Source organism: Stegostoma tigrinum, chromosome 6 (assembly GCF_030684315.1).
Source record: "Stegostoma tigrinum isolate sSteTig4 chromosome 6, sSteTig4.hap1, whole genome shotgun sequence".
NCBI classification, from domain to species: Eukaryota; Metazoa; Chordata; class Chondrichthyes; order Orectolobiformes; family Stegostomatidae; genus Stegostoma; species Stegostoma tigrinum.
Window position 1 is genome coordinate 75,430,342 of NC_081359.1, and position 20,373 is coordinate 75,450,714.

At 41.5% G+C, this 20,373-nt stretch overlaps 1 protein-coding gene across 7 annotated transcripts in view; it reads left to right on the plus strand.

The window, feature by feature from the left end:
- LOC125453034 (gamma-sarcoglycan) overlaps positions 1 to 20,373 on the plus strand; it is a 644,680-nt gene that overhangs the window by 510,955 nt on the left and 113,352 nt on the right. For all 7 annotated transcript variants that reach the window (XM_048532075.2, XM_048532078.2, XM_048532079.2 and 4 more), the window contains one exon: positions 17,006 to 17,125. In XM_048532075.2, coding sequence (XP_048388032.1) covers positions 17,006 to 17,125 — 120 coding nt within the window. The remainder of the gene's footprint in view (positions 1 to 17,005; positions 17,126 to 20,373) is intronic.

Below are 20,373 nucleotides of genomic sequence, written 5' to 3' on the forward strand. Positions count from 1 at the left end.
TATAGGAGGCATCATTAGTAAGTTTCCAGATGACACCAAAATCAGTGGTATAGTAGACAACAAAGAAGTTTATCTAAGAGTACAATGACCTTGATCATTTTGGCCAGTGTTGTGAGGAATGGCAGATAGAGGTTAATCCAGATAAATGTTTGGTATTGAATTTTGCTGAGATAAACCAGGGTAGGACTTACACAGTTAATAGCAGAGCCCTGAAGAATGTTGTTGAACAGAGAGACCTAGGAATTCAGGTACATAGTTTCTTGAAAGTGGTGTCACAGGTAGCCAGGGTGGCAAAGAAGATATTTGGCACGCTTGTCTTCATTGGTCAGAGCATTGAATATCTGAGTCAGGACATGGTGTTACAACTGTACAAGACACAGAAAAGATCATATTTGGAGTGCTGCATACAATTCTGGTTAACTTGCTAAAGGAAGGAAGTTGTTAAACTGGAAAGGGTGCAAAAAGGATTTACAAGGATGTTAACAAGATGGAAGGTCTGAATTATAAGGAAAGGTTGGATAAACTGGGGCTTTCTTCCCCTGAAGCATGAAAGGCTGAGGGGTGACCTTATAGAGATTTATAAAATCATGAGAAGCACAGATGAGGTGAGGGCATGAAGTCCAAAACTAGAGGGCATAGGTTTAAGGTGAGAGGGAAAAGATTTGAAAGGGACCTGAAGGGCAACTTTTTCACACAGAGGATGGCGTGCATATGGAATTTACTGCCAGAGGAAAAGGTAGATGCAGGTACAATTGCAATGTTTAAAACATTTGGACAGGTGCATAGATGTGAAAGGTTTAGAAGGGTATGGGCCAAACAAAGGCATTTGGGACTAATTCAGTTTAGGAAACCTGGTTGGTATGCATGACTTGGGCCGAAGGGTCTGCTTCTGTGCTGGATGACTCTATAACTCTATCTGAGCTTCAGGATCCCCAAGCAGAATATGAGTTGCTATTCCTGCAACCTTCGGGTGCAGCCCAATGGTATCAAGTGGATTTCACAAGCTTCAAAATCTCCAGTCCCCTTACCACATCCCAAAAATCAGCCCAGCTCGTCCCCACCTCCCTAAACTCTCCTTCCTCCCACCTATCCCCTCCTCCCACCTCAAGCCCCACCCCAACTGATACCTACTAACCTCATTCTGCCCCCTTGACCTGACTGTCCTCCCTGGACTGACCTATCTCCTCCCTAACCCACCACCTACACTCGCCTTTACTGGCTCCATCCCCACCTCTTTGACCTGTCTGTCTCCTCTCCACCTATCTTCTCCTCTATCCATCTTCTATCTGCCTCCCCCTCTCTGCCTTTTAATTTCAGAAACCCCTTTCCCTCCCCTATTTCTGAAGAAAGGTCTAGGCCCGAAACTTCAGGTCCTCTGATGCTGCTTGACCTGCTGTGTTCATCCATCTCTACACATTACTATCTTTCCAAAGCTCTTTTTCAGCTAGACATTTAATTTTCTAATCTACTTGACCCTTTCCCAATCTCAGGTAGGCTCAAATAGTCACTGAGCGATTATTACTCTAATATTCGGCTTTTTAGTTTCAAATCCAGGTACTCAAACTCACTCCACAAACCTTCATTCTTCGTTCTATGTATGTTCTTAATTCCTATGTGGACCACAACTGTCCCTTCCTTTATTTCATCCAATTGTGGGATGTAGATGTTGCTGGCTGGCCCATCCCTAGTTGTCTGTGAGCTGCGATAAGAAGGGAATTTGAGGAATTTGACCCAGCAACAGTGAAGGAGCAGTGATATATTTCCAAGTCAACATGGTGTGTGGCTTGGAGGGGAACTTGAAGGTGGTGGTGTTCCCATGTTACTGCTGCCCTTGTCCTTCCAGATGAAGTGGCCATTGCTTTGAAAGGTGCCACCTATATTATGATTCCAGCTGAGTTTCTGGTCAATGGTAACCCATAGACATTGATAGTGGGGGATTAAGTGATGGGAACACCACTGAATGTCAAGGGATGATGGTTAGATTGTCTCTTACTGGAAACGGTCAATGCCTGGCATTCGTGTGGGAAAAATGTTACTTGCTAATTGTTAGCCCAATTGGATATTGTCCAGATCTTGTTGCATTTGAACATGAACTGCTTCAGTTCCTGAAAATGATGCTGAACATTGTGCAATCTTCAAGAGAACATCTCCATTTCTGATCTTATGTTCGAGAGAAGGTAATTGATGAAGCAGCTGAAGATGGTTGGGCCTAGGACGCTAACCTGAAGAACTCCCGCAAAAATGTCCTGGAGCCGAGATGGCTGAACTCCAATTACCATAACTGTCTTACTATGTGTCAGCTGTACGATTCCAACTCTCACCTCCCTCCAATCAAGTTCTTCCACGGATATTTTAAACTAACTGAATGGCCCTTTTTTAATTAGGTGATAGAGGAGCATCGGATGTTATAATCATTCATGCATAATATTACAAACAGTAACTTTAACACTCAAGTCATCTTTTTTTTATTACAAGGCATTAATGAATGTTGTAAGTCCACATTCTAGGCATGAGTCCAGAATTCAAGTGGCTTAATGAATCCAAAATCATGTAAAAATGATATAATAAAATAATTTCATGCCCCGAGATTCCTGCTTTTCCAGTATGTCTTGATGCACCCCAATGTCTGTAGCACTTGAGGTGATGCCCAATCCTAAACCTTGATGCCTGCTATCTCAGATGCTGCTGAATTTACTGAGTGTTTCCAATATTTTTTGGTTCAATTACGCCAGTGCAATCAGCATCATGAGTTGCAATAAATGACAATACAATTGCTTGAAGCCAACTACACAGCTACAGCTTAAAATATCTAACTTAAACAATTGCTAGTCAGGCAATTTCACTTTGTTGCAATCCAGTTAATAACCATCATTTTTTCAAAATAAAGTAAAAATTTTTGTTTTAACTAAGACAAGTATCCCACAACATTTCAGCTTCTTTAACAAAGTAAACTTTAATGCATACAAAAGAATTAATGATCACAAGCATTATTAATTTAGTTAACAAGATGTAGAGCTGCATGAACACAGCAGGTCAAACAGCTTCGTAGGACCATATATTTTATGACTACATCTGCTACGTACTCAAGTGTGCTTCTTATTTCTCCAAGACTTCTCTTATAAGGTACATCAACCTAAAAGTTATTAACTTCTACAAGCACCACTGCAACTATATTAGAGTTCTGTCGAGACTTTGTTAAATTTGTTGCAGCTCCACCTACGCCTAGTGAATTGCAAACCATTATCAGGTCCAAATTGTAACTGACTCTCTCAGCAGAATGACTCAGAAAAGCTAAAACCACAGAACTTTTCTCAGCTCTACCCATCTCCATGATAATGTAGGCTCTAGGCTGTCCTCAAACTGACCTTTTAATTATTCATTCCTCGTTTACGATTTCACCCTTGATCTGCCTAAATAAATGGGTTTTACAAAGCTTCAGCATTTATGAAATGATTTTAGCTGAACTTCACCCTACCTCCCAAAATGCAAACATCTCCCTGGAATGCTATTACAATAAAGGTTGCAGAGGTCACCTCTCCGACTCTAGTGAATTCTAGCCCATCTGTTATTTTACAACTCTATTTCTTCTATCAACGTAGCCCCAACATTTCAAGAGTTATGGAATTCAAGCTTACCTTAATTGCATTATCCCATTTTTGTCAGTTAAACTTCAATTCCTTGAACTGAAATAAACAAATGAAGCATGAACTAGGTATTCCCAATAATGCATACTCAAATATCTATTTTATGGTGACCAATAGAAGTGCCATGTTTTATAGTGTTGACCTAATTTCAGACCCTACCAAATCCAAATTACCTGGTTATACTAATAAAAAGTTTGTCGATATGACATTTTAGATTCCTGGAGCTTCAAAAAGATAGCATGCATTTTTTCGATTTGATATTCAGTCGTGCCTGAGATAGTCATGCAGGTTTTCAGTCCGTTTACTACATAACCTAAAAACAGTAAAAAAAGGTAAGCCACTTTGCCACAAAGTCACCCCTGAGTAAGAAAATCCCTCTGCCAGTGACTGCTAATGTAGCTTCATGGAGGTCTGAATATCTGGAAGAAAATGTGAATAACTCTGAGTCTTTGGCTCTAGGGGAGCTAAGGAAAACAACTCTTGCAGAGTTGCACGGCAATTTGTGACATGATGACATTAAAATTATGAAATTGCTTGCCTCTGATAAGCTGAGCTATTTTACCTGTGTACCTTGTATGTCAACACTGTTCTTTCTTAACTGGGCTTTCTTACAAGGCTTACAGGTCAACAAATTGCAGTAATTTTTAAGTAATAGTTAAAATTAATGGTTAGGAAAAATAAACTCCTTTTCAAGTGTCATTTCATATCACTTCACTTCAACTGCATGCTGAGGAATATGAAATAACAATAAAGTGCTTACATTCATGAAAAAATTGTGCAAATGTGGCAATAAGTAGAAATACAGAATGAAAATATGCAATTATGAAGTCAGATATATGCGCTTCATTGAAATGAGTTGTGACTAGATCAATGAAAATAAATAGGCAACAATAAGTGGTCTATTATAATAATAAAATAGTCTACATTTTCATTTGCATTTAAATGCACTTACGGTTTCACTCAGCATAATCAGGTTCTTTCCATTCTCCAAACATAAACAAGCATTACCTGATTATTTGCCACTTGATTTTATTACTGGAATTCCTTTCATATGTCCATTCACATAGCTGAGAGAGAAACAGGTTATTGTCAGCATTTAATAAGGTTGAAAGGATTAACCATTCCAGTATTCTTGTAACTGGCAGTTTTAAGTGCACAACCCACTCCCAAAATAAAAATGCACATCTGCCAATGTGGTATACTGCATCCACTGTACCCAGTGTGGCTTCCTCTACATTGGGGAAACCAAGCGGAGGCTTGGGGACCGCTTTGCAGAACACCTCCGCTCGGTTCGCAATAAACAACTGCACCTCCCAGTCGCAAACCATTTCCACTCCCCCTCCCATTCTTTAGATGACATGCCCATCATGGGCCTCCTGCAGTGCCACAATGATGCCACCCGAAGGTTGCAGGAACAGCAACTCATATTCCGCTTGGGAACCCTGCAACCCAGTGGTATCAATGTGGACTTCACCACCTTCAAAATCTCCCCTTCCCCCACAGCATCCCAAAACCAGCCCAGTTCGTCCCCTCCCCCCACTGCACCACACAACCAGCCCAGCTCTTCCCCTCCACCCACTGCATCCCAAAACCAGTCCAACCTGTCTCTGCCTCCCTAACCTGTTCTTCCTCTCACCCATCCCTTCCTCCCACCCCAAGCCGCACCTCCATCTCCTACCTACTAACCTCATCCCACCTCCTTGACCTGTCCATCTTCCCTGGACTGACCTATCCCCTCCCTGCCTCCCCACCTATACTCTCCTCTCCACCTACCTTCTTTTCTCTCCGTCTTCGGTCCGCCTCCCCCTCTCTCCCTATTTATTCCAGAACCCCCACCCCATCCCCCTCTCTGATGAAGGGTCTAGGCCCGAAACGTCAGCTTTTGTGCTCCTGAGATGCTGCTTGGCCTGCTGTGTTCATCCAGCCTCACATTTCATTATCATAAAAACAGATGGGTTTTTTTTCAGATAGGAAGTAAAATATTGAAATTTTGAGACAGAAAGTCAAACCACCTCAAACTCATAGATTGGTTCTTCTGGTTTTAATGGAAATTATGAAGAAGGGCAGGCGACCAGTCCACTCTCAAAGCAACCATTAAAGAAGCCAGATTGAGTTCACACCATAAAGGTCTTCTTCATCTCCACAATCTCCCCTGAATTGTGCCCATCACCGAATTAATTCCTGGATCACCAATGCCTTCCAACTCTTCAGTGAGCACCAACATAACTGATCTCCCTTCATAGCTTCAGACCCACGCTACCCCCTACATGCCACTCCTCCCACCACCACCACTGCCGTCCACTCAACCACCACTTCTAGGGTCATAGAGGAGTCATACCACAAGGAAAGAGATCCTTTGGTCCAACTCATCCATGCAGACCAGCTTTCCTAAACTGAACTAGTCCCATTTGCCAGCATTTTGTCCATATTCCTCTGAAACTTTCCCATCCATGTACCTGTCCAAATGTCTTTTAAATGTTGTAATTGTACCCAACTCTACCATTTCTTCTGGCAGCTCATTCCATACATGCATGACCTTCTGTGTGAAAAAATTACACCTCCGATCCCTTTTAAATCTTTCCCCTCTCACTTTAAACTCATGCCCTCTAGTTTTGAACTCCCCTACTCTGGGGAAGACATCTTGGATATTCAACTTATCTCTGCTGCACATAATTTTACAAACTTCTCTTTGTTTACCCCTCAGCCTCCTGAACTCCAGGGAAAAGCGTCCCAGCCTATCCAGTCTCTCCTTCTAACGCAAACCTTCAAATCTCAGTAAAATCCTTGTAAAGCTATTTTGCATCTTTTCCAGTTTAATAACATCCTTCCCATTACAGGATGACCAGAATTGCACACAGTCCTCCAAATGTGGTCTTACTTCAACAATGTCTCAGTCTGTCAGCTTCTGCCAGTGCAGGGAGCTTTTCCTGCCTGACGGTAGTCTAGTTTGTCAATCAGGGTGACTGTCAAACAAGAAACCTGGAAGGAAAGAATAATGGTGTGGAGTTAAAGCTCTGATAAGGGAAACCCACACTTTGGATTTTACTGCTATAACTTCCAACTTCCTCTCTTAAAACCCATCCTTGTAACTATCAGGGACGAGGTGTCTGTGGTAGAGGCTCATAGAGACATGGGCAGAAATGTAAAGACCCCACTGATGTGTTTGAAGACAAGAGCTCATAATATTCCCTAGGGATCCTTGACCCAGCCTTGACCTTTATTTCATCCTTTCATGGTATATGGGCTTATCTAGACAGACCAGCATTTGTTGCTCTTCCCTAATTGAGTTAAGAATTAACCACAGCGCAGGCTTGGAGGGCCAAAGGGCCTGTTCCTGTACTGTAATTTTCTCTGTTCTTTGTTGTTCTTGTTCACATTACTGTTGGTGAAATCACATGTATCATATCTAGGCCTGGCCAGGTAAGGATGGCAGATTCACTTCACTGAAGGACATTAACAAAGTCAGAGTTGCTGGAAAAGCTCAGCAGGTCTAGCAGCATCTGTGAAGGAGAAAACAGAGTTAACGTTTCGGGTCCGATGACCCTTCCTCAGTTCCTGATTTACAGCATCCGCGGTTCTTTTGGTTTTTATTAGTGAACCAGATATGTCTTTAGAGATTTTGACACTTTTGACAAGATTTTTAATTCACTTGCAGGATATGGGCATTGCTAGTCGGCCAGTATTTATTGCCCATCCCTACTTGCTCTTGAAAAGACTTTGTAGTGACTGGTACAAGTGAATAAAATGGCCTAGCAAACCAGAGGGCAATTGAGAGGCAATCACATTGCCGTGGGTCTGGAGCCACATGTAGGCCAGACTGAGTAAGGATGCAAATTTCCTTCCCTGAAGGACCTTAGTGAATGAGATGGGTTTTTCCAACAATTGACAATGATTTCAGTAGAATTTTTAAATTTGAGATATTATTTTTATTGAATTCAAATTCCACCATCTGCTGTAGTGGGATTCGAACCCGGGGCCGCAGAACACCTAAGTTTCTGAATTAGTAGTCTAACAATAATATCAATAGATGATTGCCCACCCAGGCTTCCTTAGCTAAAATTGTCCCAGTTAAGAGCCTTAAGTGGCCAGTTATTGGCAACTGCTATGCGGTAGGGAGCATGCTTAGCAGACCACCCCATTCTAGCCTTGGGTGGGAAGGGGAGCACCTTTCTCAAGGGCTTTTTTTCACTTTGGATTCCTCGTCCCCAGCATCTGTAGCTCAAAGATGCTCCTTCATACCCTGGCCTCTCAATAAAAATGTCCAGTGCATTCACCCTACTCCTACCTTCTGTATCCAGTATGAGGCCCCTCCACATCTTGCACCCACTTTCTTGAACTCAGGAACCTGGAATCTGGATATGGCATGTAATCCCAGTCCTGGCCATTAATGTTGCTGGCACTGCAGGAATGAGAGAACTGCTGGCCAATTAGAATAGTTTGCAACTTTCTGATGTACTGATTGGGACATTAAATGACTACAGGGCTGCAATGATGAACATTGAGGATTCAACACCAGCTCTTCAGCTGAAACCATCCAGAAACTCCTGCCCAGCAATGACAATTAGTAGGGTGAACGTTTCCTAAAATGTTACAATATTGACAGTAAAGCTTGCAGCTCTATGCTGGGAAATCTTATTTATGATATATTTGTGTACTGTCAACTGAGAGACCTGGGGCGAGTATGTAGCTGAGTCCTGAAAGGATGTGCAGGCAAAATATTGAGGGCAGTGGCGCATTTGACTGTGTCTGGCAACCCATGCCCACCAGACCGAGTATGTTTTCATCAAGTAAATTGCAGGCGTCTGACACTACTTTACATGATACCAGAAGCCGCTTGAGATACTGGAGTACAGATTTGATAAGAAAACTGATTGTCTAACTTTGGACCTTGTACAGTAATTGTATCACCCAGGAGCTGCCTGTCTCTTCTTGTTATGCCTCCTCTAGTTTCTTCCCTGCTTTGAAGCTCCAGGCCTGTGTGTATCAGACTGTTGCAAGCACTGCTGATGTACATCTTGGTCCTTCTCTGATACCCAGTAGATGACAGTATATATGACATCTGATCTAATCTGATAAAGCAAGGCTCTAAGGTGTAGAAAGTAATTTGTAAGTTGCACAATATTAACCTCTGAGTAAAAGTACTGTAAACAAGTCCTCTTTGTGCTGCCGGGAAAGAAAGACTGAATGCCTGTTGGCACTTTTATATTACCTTTGCTCTTTTAACTGCACCAGTGTGTACTCGACTTGGTTTCATTGTTTAGTTTCAGAAAGCCCCCAGAAAACCCTTGCACCCAACATTAAATTCACATGTGTAAAACTGCTTGTGCTGAACAATTAACATGACACGTACATGCACACAGTTAGATGTACTGGAGTGAAAAGCGAAAGTCATCAGAGGGAACTGAACTCCCAAGCTGTTGTCAATTTCAGCCATTTTAAGCCCCTCTCGTCCCCAAACTGTGCACTGCTGCAGTTTAAAATTCAGCCCATTTATTGCTATAAAGTGAAAAGCAACAAATGTTATAACCATTCTCACAAAACGATCAAGTAAATCCAATAACTTTATAAAAAAAAGTAAAATGCTGAAATTACACAACCGTTGTTCATCTAAATAGCAAAGGGAAAATTGTAAACTACAACCCAGCAAAGCTAGGCAAGTGACTTAAAATAGCTGTGCTTTATTTATTGTCCTTACCTGCTTAGATTCCAGTTATAGCCATATTTCTACACGTGGCCTAGACATCCACATGCATAAATCCCATCTGCATCGTGAACAAAAAAATCTGGAACATTTGTCAGACAATCGAAGTTCAGCATTGGCAGAGTAATAATCTCACTTTGAATTTATTACCACCCTGGTAATATCAGCTTACTGGCTAAAATGCATGCATTGCTTTTGGAAATTGAAACACAGTATACATTAAGAGCAATATACCAACTAATTTTTATTTTAAAGTGCTTGGCCAACCCAATGTTTTTGTTTGGCTGTGCACGTGCCGTAACTTCAAGGGCAGCCTTGTGCATGACCTGCACGAGGAACATGCAGGTTGCTACATCCTTTTGGGAATATCACTGCGAAGCCACCAGAGTTTGATTAAATGACAGGAATGCCATCATATTACCTGCAACAATATAAGCTGCATCACAGGTCCTAATCTTTACTCTTAGAAGTTGCTACCTGTTGGTTTACCCAAGCTATTTAGAAGTGTTATATAAAATTAAATCCTTCAATGCCATGGGTCTACAACGTGAAGTCCAAAAGGCATGATCAATAATCACTCACTGAAACATGATAATTAAACCATTGTGTAAGTACAGCACCAATGAGGATGCCTTGTAATGGCAGCAAAGGAGTTGGGCAGGGGACAGATATGACCAGCTGACTAAGCAAGACAAATCACCAATAGCAGGATAACAAAGTGTGAAGCTGGATGAACACAGCAGGCCAAGCAGCATCACAGCAGCACAAAAGCTGACGTTTCGGGCCTAGACCCTTCATCAGAGAGGGGAATGGGGAGAAGGTTCTGAAATAAATAGGGAGAGAGGGGAAGGCGGACCGAAGATGGAGAGAAGAAGATAGGTGGAGAGGAGAGTATAGGTGGGGAGGCAGGGAGGGGATAGGTCAGTCCAGGGAAGACAGACAGGTCAAGGGGGTGGGATGAGGTTAGTAGGTGGGAAATGGAGGTGCGGCTTGAGGTGGGAGGAGGGGATAGGTGAGAGGAAGAATAGGTTAGGGAGGCGGGGGCGAGCTGGGCTGGTTTTGGGATGACACCTCTTCCCTCACCCCCATCCCAGGCCCCAAGATGACTTCCCATGTTAAGAAAATGTTCACCTGCACGTCTGCCAATGTGGTATACTGTATCCACTGTACCCATTGTGGCCTCCTCTACATTGGGGAAACCAAGCAAAGACTTGGGGACCGCTTTACAGAACACCTCCACTCAGTTCGCAATAAACAACTGCACCTCCCAGTCACGAACCATTTTAACTCCCCCTCCCATTCCTTAGACGACATGTCCATCATGGGCCTCTTGCAGTGCCACAATGATCCGACCCGAAGGTTGCAGGAACAGCAACTCATATTCCGCTGGGGAACCCTGCAGCCCAATGGTATCAATGTGGACTCCACAAGCTTCAAAATCTCCCCTCCCCCCACTGCATCCCAAAACCAGCCCAGCTCCTCCCCTCCCCCCACTGCATCCCAAAACCAGTCCAGCTTGTCCCTGCCTCCCTAACCTGTTCTTGCTCTCACCCATCTCCTCCTCCCACCTCAAGCTGGACCTCCATTTCCTACCTACCAACCGCATCCCGCCTCCTTGACCTGTTCGTCTTCCCTGGACTGACCTATCCCCTCCCTGCCTCCCCACCTATACTGTTCCCTCCACCTATCTTCTTTTCTCTCTGTCTTCCGTCCGCCTCCCCTTCTCTTCCTATTTATTCCAGAACCCTCTCCCCATCCCCCTCTCTGATGAAGGGTCTAGGCCCGAAACGTCAGCTTTTGTGCTCCTGAGATGCTGCTTGGCCTGCTGTGTTCATTCAGCTTCACACTTTGTAATCTTGGATTCTCCAGCATCTGCAGTTCCCATTATCTCTGATCACCAATAGCAGGACAGCTTTTATTCTTTCACAGGATATGAGTGTCACTGGCAGGACCAGCAATTATTGCCCATTCCTAATTGCCCTGGAAAAGGTATTGGTGAACTTCCTTCAGTATTAGATACCCACTTCTGTAAGCATTGAACCTCCTGTATGGCATCCAGCGGTGACCCACAGAGGCAATATTGGTCCCTATTTCTCTGTTTGCGAGGCAAGATAATGAGAAATCAAAGCAGAAAGGGGGCCCAAAAATGTCAGGCTGTGGGCAGCATTCCAGAAAACCATGACCACAACTCCATGAATGGGAAATGTTGATGAGGCGAAAGCCAAGGTTTGCTCCAAGCTGAGAGCTAGCACCATCTTTGCACTGTTTTTCCATCTATTCACTTGTGCATTTTCTCGTTCAGAAACAGGCATATTCCCAAGCCCATCAATATGACAGCATAATGCAGTGTAATCGGTAGCCAGAAGGGAATCTTTCAGCTAGCAGCCTAACATATGTTGAGGAAAAGATTGGTATTGGCAAAGGAAACAAAAATGTTAGCAGAGAAGAATTGGAACTGTAGTGTGGGCAGACGGTTTGTGTCTGTCGGCTCCCTGTTAAATGTCATACAAATTCTACACATAGCAAATAAATTTTAAAAATTCATCTGATGAAATACATAAAATCTTATTTTAAATTATCCCAGTGAAGCACCTTGAAACCATTTTGTTAATACAGGTCATTAGTTTATAATATATAAATTTTTGTTTCTTTGCTATGTTTAGAATTTGAAGATATAAAATCACTGAAAGCATTTATCTGTCGTAGAATAATCTATTCACCTCTGTAACTTGCCTGCCTACTAATTCTTATGATTAGTTTTACAACCTGGCTGGACACGGATTAAAGCTGCACAAGTTTATCTTCTCCCTCAGCATTACAAAATTGCCAGGAATACTTGCATGCTTTCAGCTTTATCAAACAAAAGGCTGTTTTTCTAAATTTTTTTTTAATGGATGTGTTCTCAGGCAACTGAAAACAAGATGCTAACGATTTTTATGATGTTATTAATTAACTGAGCTTCATGAAATTTGCTTCAGGGTTTCCCTGCCATGCCATTGTTAAACCTTTGCACACTTTTACAGAATGCTTCATTAGCACTCTATTAAGTTTTTAATGAAACAGACTTACTTTAGAAGAGAATATCAGCATGGTAATGACAAAAACCTTTAAAGTAGATTTCCTGTAAAACAGGCAACATCGAGCAGAAATGTACTATACTCAATAGAATGAATAATATGGTCATAGAATCATACAGGACAGAAGAAGCTGTTCAGCCCATCAAGTCAGTATCAACAAAATACATTAAGTCTGCATTAGTTCCACTATCCAGCACCAGACCCATTGGCTTAAATATTATGGATACTTAAAATGCTCATGCAAGTACTTTTTAAAGGTTCTGAAGTTACCCGAGTTAACTTCCCTCCCAGAATGTCCATTCCAGACTCCTACTGAGTGAAAATATTTTTCCTCAAGTCAATTCTAAACCTCTTGCCTTTCATTGTACAATGATGTTCCTTTGTTATTGATCCTTCAGCTAAGAGAAACAAATTTCTATCCATTGTGTTCATGGCTCTCCTTATCTTGTACACTTCTTTCAGGACTCTTTCAACCTTCTCCCCTCCAAAGAAACCAAATTGAGTTTATACAGCCTCTCGTCATGGTCAAGATGCTCCAAGCCAAGCAACATCCTGTTTAATCCACTCTGCACCCACTCTGGTGTAATCACATCCTTCCTATAGTGTAATGACCAGAACTGCACACAGTATTCCAGCTGTGGCCAAGCTAAAGTTCTGCACAGCTCCAATATAACCTTCCTGCTCTTATAGCATATGTATCAATTTACAAAGACAAGTCCCATATGCCTTCTTAATGATGCTATTAACATTTCCTGCCACTTTCGGGGATCTCTGGGCAAGCACCCCAAGTTGTCTCTGTTCCTCTGAGCTTTTTAATGTCCTGCCATTTCATTGTATACTCCCTTGTCTTGTTCCTTCTTTCAAAGTGCATCACCTTACATTGATCAAGGTTAAATTCCATCTCCCACTGACCTGCCCATCCGACCAATCTATTTATATCTTCCTGTAGCCTCTTTGTATCATCCTCACACCTATTTAACATTCACCCCCACATTCTCATCTACATCATTTATATATCACAAATAATAATGTACACATCATTGAGCCCTGTGGCATGCTACTGGAAACTGGCCGCGAGCTACATAAATAAATCATCCCCTGTTTCCTAACCCAAGTCAATCTTTGATCCAATTTACCAATTTACTCTGGATCCCACTTGGTTTTACCTTCTTTATTTGTCTCCCGTGTGAGATCTTGTTGAAGGCCATACTAAAATCCATATAAACTACATCAACTGCACTACCCTTAAGAACACACTTAGTCACTTTGTAAAAATATTCAGTCAGATTATTTGGACATGACCCCCCCCCCCCCCCCCCCACCACTGATGAATCCATGCTGACCATCCCTGATCAAGCCTGTTCTCTATAAATAAATATTAACTTCCTTCTTCAGAATTTTCTCAATACATTTCCCTACCTGTAATGTGGGACTCCCTGGTCTTTAGTTTCCTAGTCCATCTCTACCGCCCTTCTTGAGAGGTAGAAGCACATTAGTTGTTTTCCAGTCTTCAGGGACCTTCCCTGCCATCAGAGAGGAAGTAAAAATTTGGGTCTGATCTCCTGTAATTTCCTCCCTCATCTCCTACAGCAGCCTGGGATACAACTTCTTTGGACATGCATGGTTGTCTGCTTTTAAGCCAGCCAAACACTCCAATTCTTCTTTACTCCATATGTCTAATTTCTCAAGAACCTGACAGTTCATCACCTTCTCAAATTCTGCGCTACATCTTCTCTAGCCTTTTACCTCCATCCTCTTTCGCCAAAGTAAAGACAGAAGTAAAGCACTTGTTTAACACTACAGCACGATCCTCCAGCTCCACACACAGATTTCCTCCTTCATCCGAATTGCATCCTATTCTTTCCTTGGTTACTCTCTTCTTCTTGAGATACTTGTGAAATATCTTGGGGTTCATCCTCATCTTGCCCACTAATAATTTACATGCCCTATCTATGCTCTCCTAATTGCTTTCCTAAGATCCCACCTACACTTTTTATACTCCTGGAGGGTCCCATAGATTTACTGCTTTTACCCCTGTTAAATGCCTCCTATTGCCTCTTTATTGAGTTCTGGATATCCTTAGACATCCAGAGTTCTTTGGGCTTTCTGCTGCTACTTTTCAGTCCAATGGGAACGTGTTGAGCCAGTATGCTCCCCAATATCTTATTGAATGCTTCCCACTGTTCTGTTGTAGATATACCCCAAAATAGCTGTTCCTAGTCTAGTTTGGCCAGATCCTGCATTCTTTTAATAAAAGCTGCCTTCTCCCAATCCAAATCCAAATCTTCTATTTGAGGTGGCTTGTCTTTCCAGCTGAGAAATAGGCACCACTTTTCCTGTCTGGGTCTTCACAGCTTACAAAAGAATCTACCTAATTATTCTGCTCCATGCAATTTGACTGGCTCAGATCTTTTATTTTCTTTGTTCATGGGATGTGGATGTCCCAGCTTGGTTATCATGTATTGTCCATTCCTATTTGCCCAAAAGACAGCCTCAAGAGTCAGCCACATTGCTGTAAGTCTAGTCACATGTGGGCCAGACCTGGTAATGCTCCTTCCCTAAAGAGCATTATTGCTTAAAGCTGGGTGAGGAGAATGCAGAGATGTTTCAGTGTGACTTTGATAAGTTAAGGAAGTGGAAAAATGTATGCTAGATGAAGTCTAATGTGAATAATTGTGAGGCTTCCCACACGGTAGCAGAAACAGGAAGCAGATTATTATCTGAATGGCAATAGATTGGGAACTGGGGACGTGCAATAAGACATGAGTGTCCTTATACAACAGTTAGTAAAAATAAGCAAGGAGGTGCAGCAGTGAAGAAGACAAATGGTATGGTGGCCTTTAAAGTGAGAGGATTTGAGTACAGGAGCAGGGGTGAATTGTGGCATTTGTACATGGCCTTAAAGAAACCTCACCTGGAGTATTGTGTGCAGTTTTCGTCTCCTTACCTGAAGAAGGATATTCTGTCTATGGATGGAGCACAGTAAAGATTTACCAGGCTGAATCCTGAAATGGCAGGACTGACATATGCAGAGAGATTGGATTAGTTGGGACTATACTCACTTGAATTCAGAAGAATGATCTAGAAACCTCTCAAATTTTAACAGGACTAGAAAGGGTGAACACAGGAAGGGTGTTCCTGATGGCAGGGAAGTTCAGAACCAGGAATCACCAAGGGTATGGATGGGTCATTTAGGACTGAGATGAGGAGAAAATTTCTTGACCCAGACAATGGCGAACCTTCAGAATTCCCTGTCATAGAAAGTAGTTGAGGCCAAAATATTGAATATTTTGACTTGGATGATCAGATATTGAACAGTGGAGAAGGTTCAAAGGGTTAAACAACTTATTCCTCTTTTCTTTGCTCCAATGTAGTGAGTCAGATGAGTTTTGTAGCAAACAACAGTGATTATATGACTGCTGGCTTTTACTGAGATCAGATTGCACCATCTGCCATGGAGCAATGCGAGCACATGTCCCAAGACCATCAGCCTGAGTTCTGATATACTAATCTAGTGAAATTATCACGACAACACCGAATGTTGGGCAGAATATTAAAAATCAGATTCATCCAATCATAACTGTTCATTCTGGCGCACGACGGCTAAACTTTAGCAAGTTCAACTTTTTTTTTTGTTTGTCAGTGATGCTGGTTTAAAACAGCTGCGAATTCTGCTTCGAGTCAGGCCATCCTAATGTCACAGAAATAAATCATTGATGGGGAGAGGGGAAAATATACCGGACAGTTTTTGCTACTAACTTTTTATTTTTCTTGGCAAGCCAATAAGCTGGCAGTCTTCCCCTCAGGGTGTCCTACTAATTTTATTTTGAATGTAACAGCCTGAGGGGCTCTGCCATTAGTTTTGCTGAGATGGCAGAGATCATAAACTCACAAGTAAAAGAACCAGAAACTCCAGTATAACATCTGCCATCTGTAGCATACCAGATTGGAATCCTAACACTTCACACAGTTAGGCAGATGCCACAAAATTTAAAAAAACAATGTAGAAACCCAGGTAAAAGTAATTTTAAACAAAACAGAGTGGTTTGCAAAGAATAATTGGGAAAGTGAAGTTCCATCTTTACAGTAAGGTGGAGACAGAAAATGTATTGGTAGATGTATGGAATAATTATTAACGTAGAGAAATGTTTTGATAATGTTTGGTGTTTGTCCTTTTTCTGTATTTGCTGATTATCAAATCCCCATTTCTAACACGCTGTCCATCTTGTCTTCTGTTTTAATGTACACTGGAGTAAGAGTTGTTCTTTCGCTGATTATAAAACTGTTACAGAACATTTTCCATTGCCACTTTATGACTCTTTTCTCAAGAATGCAATTAAGGTCACCATTGAAAATTGAAGCTTCTAGTCCATTTGTTTGCAACATCCAAGAGACAAGAAGAGAATGGAAAGTTTTCAAAATATTTACTCTGAAAGCTTTGCCTTTTGTTTTCAAAGTACATCGATAACATTCTTGAAGCATTTTCACAGGTGATTTGATATTGATTTTCTTTTCTCCCTCTTGGAATACTTCATATTTCACAACCTCCTTATATTTTGGTATTGTTTATCTTTTGGCTCAAGGTCCCAGTACAGTGCAAGCTCATGGAAAACATTTTGAAGTCAACTCGAACACAGGCAGAATGCTATTTTCTGCAGACGAGAATGAGGTGGTGGTCGGTGCTGATAGACTTCGAGTCACAGGTATGGAATGTAGAAACTACTCATTGCTAAAAGATAAAGTAATAGGCACACAACTTAAATCAGCTCATTAAAACCCTGAACTCTTCACCTCATGAAGTAAAAACAGTAAAACTCAGGGTTAGCACACAAACACACTATTGTGTTTATAAACTTGAGGATTTTTTTTACCTGCTCCTGACAATACACTCTGCTTCTGACCTTCATAAAACTAAGGCATCTGTATCCTCCTTTCTTCCTATATGCAGTGAAGCTAAAATTGTACCATTTCATTGCTACAATTTAAGGTTGATTTCCAACAATAGGTTCAGGCTTAATTTCATGGATACAAGTATAACTAAAGGAATTTTATATTGGAATGTGAGAGAAATTTGTCTTATATTAAGAATTGTAGGGCTATGAAACACAATATCAGGGTGAGCAAATGAAGCAAAAACATAGTTCCAAAATTCTGTTTCAGGTTTCTGCTCTCAGTATCATAGCTTCACTGAAAGTGAAGCAGAAACTTGATTTTTACAATAACTTTGTCTGAAATTTGTTTCAGTGTGAAAAGAGAGGGCTTTAAAATCTGTTTCACAAAGTTAAATGTACACCAACTTCAAAGATTTGCCGATAATGTTCCAATCATGATGCACATTGGTTTGAACGCAAACAAACTCTAGCAAAACATGCAAATACAAGATATATCTGTAGATTTGAGCAGAATGTGGTATAATATTCAAGATATAGGGACGCTTGGTTCCAGGTTAGACGCAGAGGCTACATTGCATCAAGGGCAGAGAGGGGAGCAAGTTAATTGGGATCAGTGCCTTTGAATTATGCAAAAGAAAATGCAATATCAGCTAGGGGTCAGTTATTTTTAATTAAACTGCTCAGACATATCACGACACAACTCTGGATTAGGTGGGACTTAAACCCAAGCCTCCTGGACCAGAGGTAGGGACAGTAGCACTGTGCCACAAAGTTCCTAGAATCATGCCCCTAGATCAAACAACCAAGCATTCTAAGTGGTTAAGATTCATCAACACATAATACATCTGTGTGGAATATACCTTTCTCAGCCAGATCAAGTAGTCTATCAACATTTAGTACCTATAGGTTTATACATGAAGAATGGCTCTTGAAGGTATGTAGTGTCATAAGCAAGCAACAGCTATTAGGATCAGAGATAATAGGAACTGCACATGCTGGAGAATCCGAGATAACAAGGTGTGGAGCTGGATGAACACAGCAGGCCAAGCAGCATCTTAGGAGCACAAAAGCTGATGTTTCGGGCCTAGACCCTTCATCAGAAATCATTTCTGATGAAGGGCCTAGGCCCGAAATGTCAGCTATTAGGATGCTGCTTTCAAAGATGCCCCACCACTCTACCTTTCTGAGGGGCTTGCTATACCCCAACATCCACAGCATAACATGGCAAGAGGTTGTAACTGGCAGCCTCCAGTAGCAGGTTATCCAAATGCAGGTGAATGACTGTCAGTATGAACAGGAAGGAAAATTACTAGTAATGCAAAGGACTTATTTTCATTTCTAAGATGTGTTGTTTGCTGTAATTTTAAAGTTGTTGTCTTTGTTCTACTTCTGTTGTTCTTTTGGGTTCATCTCTGCATTATTACATTTTTCATTTCAGCATCATGATAAGCAACATGTAAACACTTCTGGCAAGCCAATAAGATCTAATGTTTCCTGAATACACATGCATTCTTAAAGCTAAGAGACAAAGTGGAATTATAACAATGAATTTGAGCAAAAGCAAGCACTGTGTATTTTTTTTTAAGTGGGTAGTCGTTGAATTAAGCAGAATCAATTTGATGTTTTAACAATAAACAGCTGAATTAGGTCAACAAAAACTTATATAAAGTTGCAGAACAATCACAAGGGTTCATCTAACTAAACCATATGGTTAGAGCTCATGAATAAGAAGGATGGATTCACTTTGTTAGGATTGTATTACAGGCATCATGACAGCCAGTGGATGATAGAGGAACAGATTATGGAAAAATGTGAACAGGGTTGTTGTGGTGGATGATTTTAACTTCCCCCTATATTTACTGGAAGTGGCTTAGAGCCAGGGGCTTGTATGGGGGAAGAATTTGTTAGGTGGGTCCAGGACAGTGTTTTGTTTTGCAATAATATGTAAATAGTCTAACTATATGGAAGGGGCTGTACTAGACCTGGTATTGGGGAATTAGCCTGGTCAGGGGATCAAATTTTCAATGGGGGGCCATTTCAGAAACAGTGACCATAATTTTGTAAGTTTTAAGCTTGACATGGAGTAGTCCTCAGGTGAAAGCATTGAACTGGGGGAAGGCTAACCATCATAATATTAGGTAAGAACGAGGAAATGTAGATTGGGGACAGCTGTTTGAGGGTAAATCCACATGTGGCATTTGGGAACCTTTGAAAGGCCAATTGATCAGAGTACAGGACCACACATTCCTGTGAAAATGAAGGATAAGAATGGCAAGATTCAGTGACCTTTGATGACAAGCAAAATTGAAAGCTTAGTCAAAAAGCAAATGGAGACACATGTATGGTTTAGGAAACTGAAGACCGACAGATGCCTCAAAGAATACAAAGAAAGCAGGAATGAACTCGAACAAGGCATTAGTAGGTCTAAAAGGGCCAAGAAAATACTTTGGCAAACTGAATTATGGAAAATCCCAATGTATTTTATAAATATATAAGAAGGAGGAGGAGGAGGGTAGCTAGTAAAGGGGTAGGTCCACTCAAGAACAAAGGAGGGAATTTGTGTGGAGCAGGAGGAAATGTGTTAGGTCCTTACTGAATACTTTGCATCAGTATTCACAAAGGAGAAGGATATGGTTGATGGTGAATCTAGGGAAAGATCTGTTGATATTCTGGACATGTGAATATAGAAAAGGATTTGGTATGGGGTGTTCTGAAAAGCATCAATGTAGACATGTCCCCAGGTACTGATTGGGGTCTAAAACAAAGTTGCTGGAAAAGCTCAGCAGGTCTGGCAGCATCTGTGGAGGAGAAAAGTTATGTTTTGGGTCTGGTGACCCCTAACCTCAGAGCTGAGGAAGGGTCACCAGACCCGAAACAGTAACTGTTTTCTCCTCCACAGATGCTGCCAGACCTGCTGAGCTTTTCCAGCAACTTTGTTTTAATGCATGATTTACAGCATTCGCAGTTCTTTTGGTTCTTACTGATGGGATCTATTTCAGCATGTTGAGTACAGCAGGTGAGGAAATTGTTGGGATCGTGTATGAAATCGTTGTATCCTT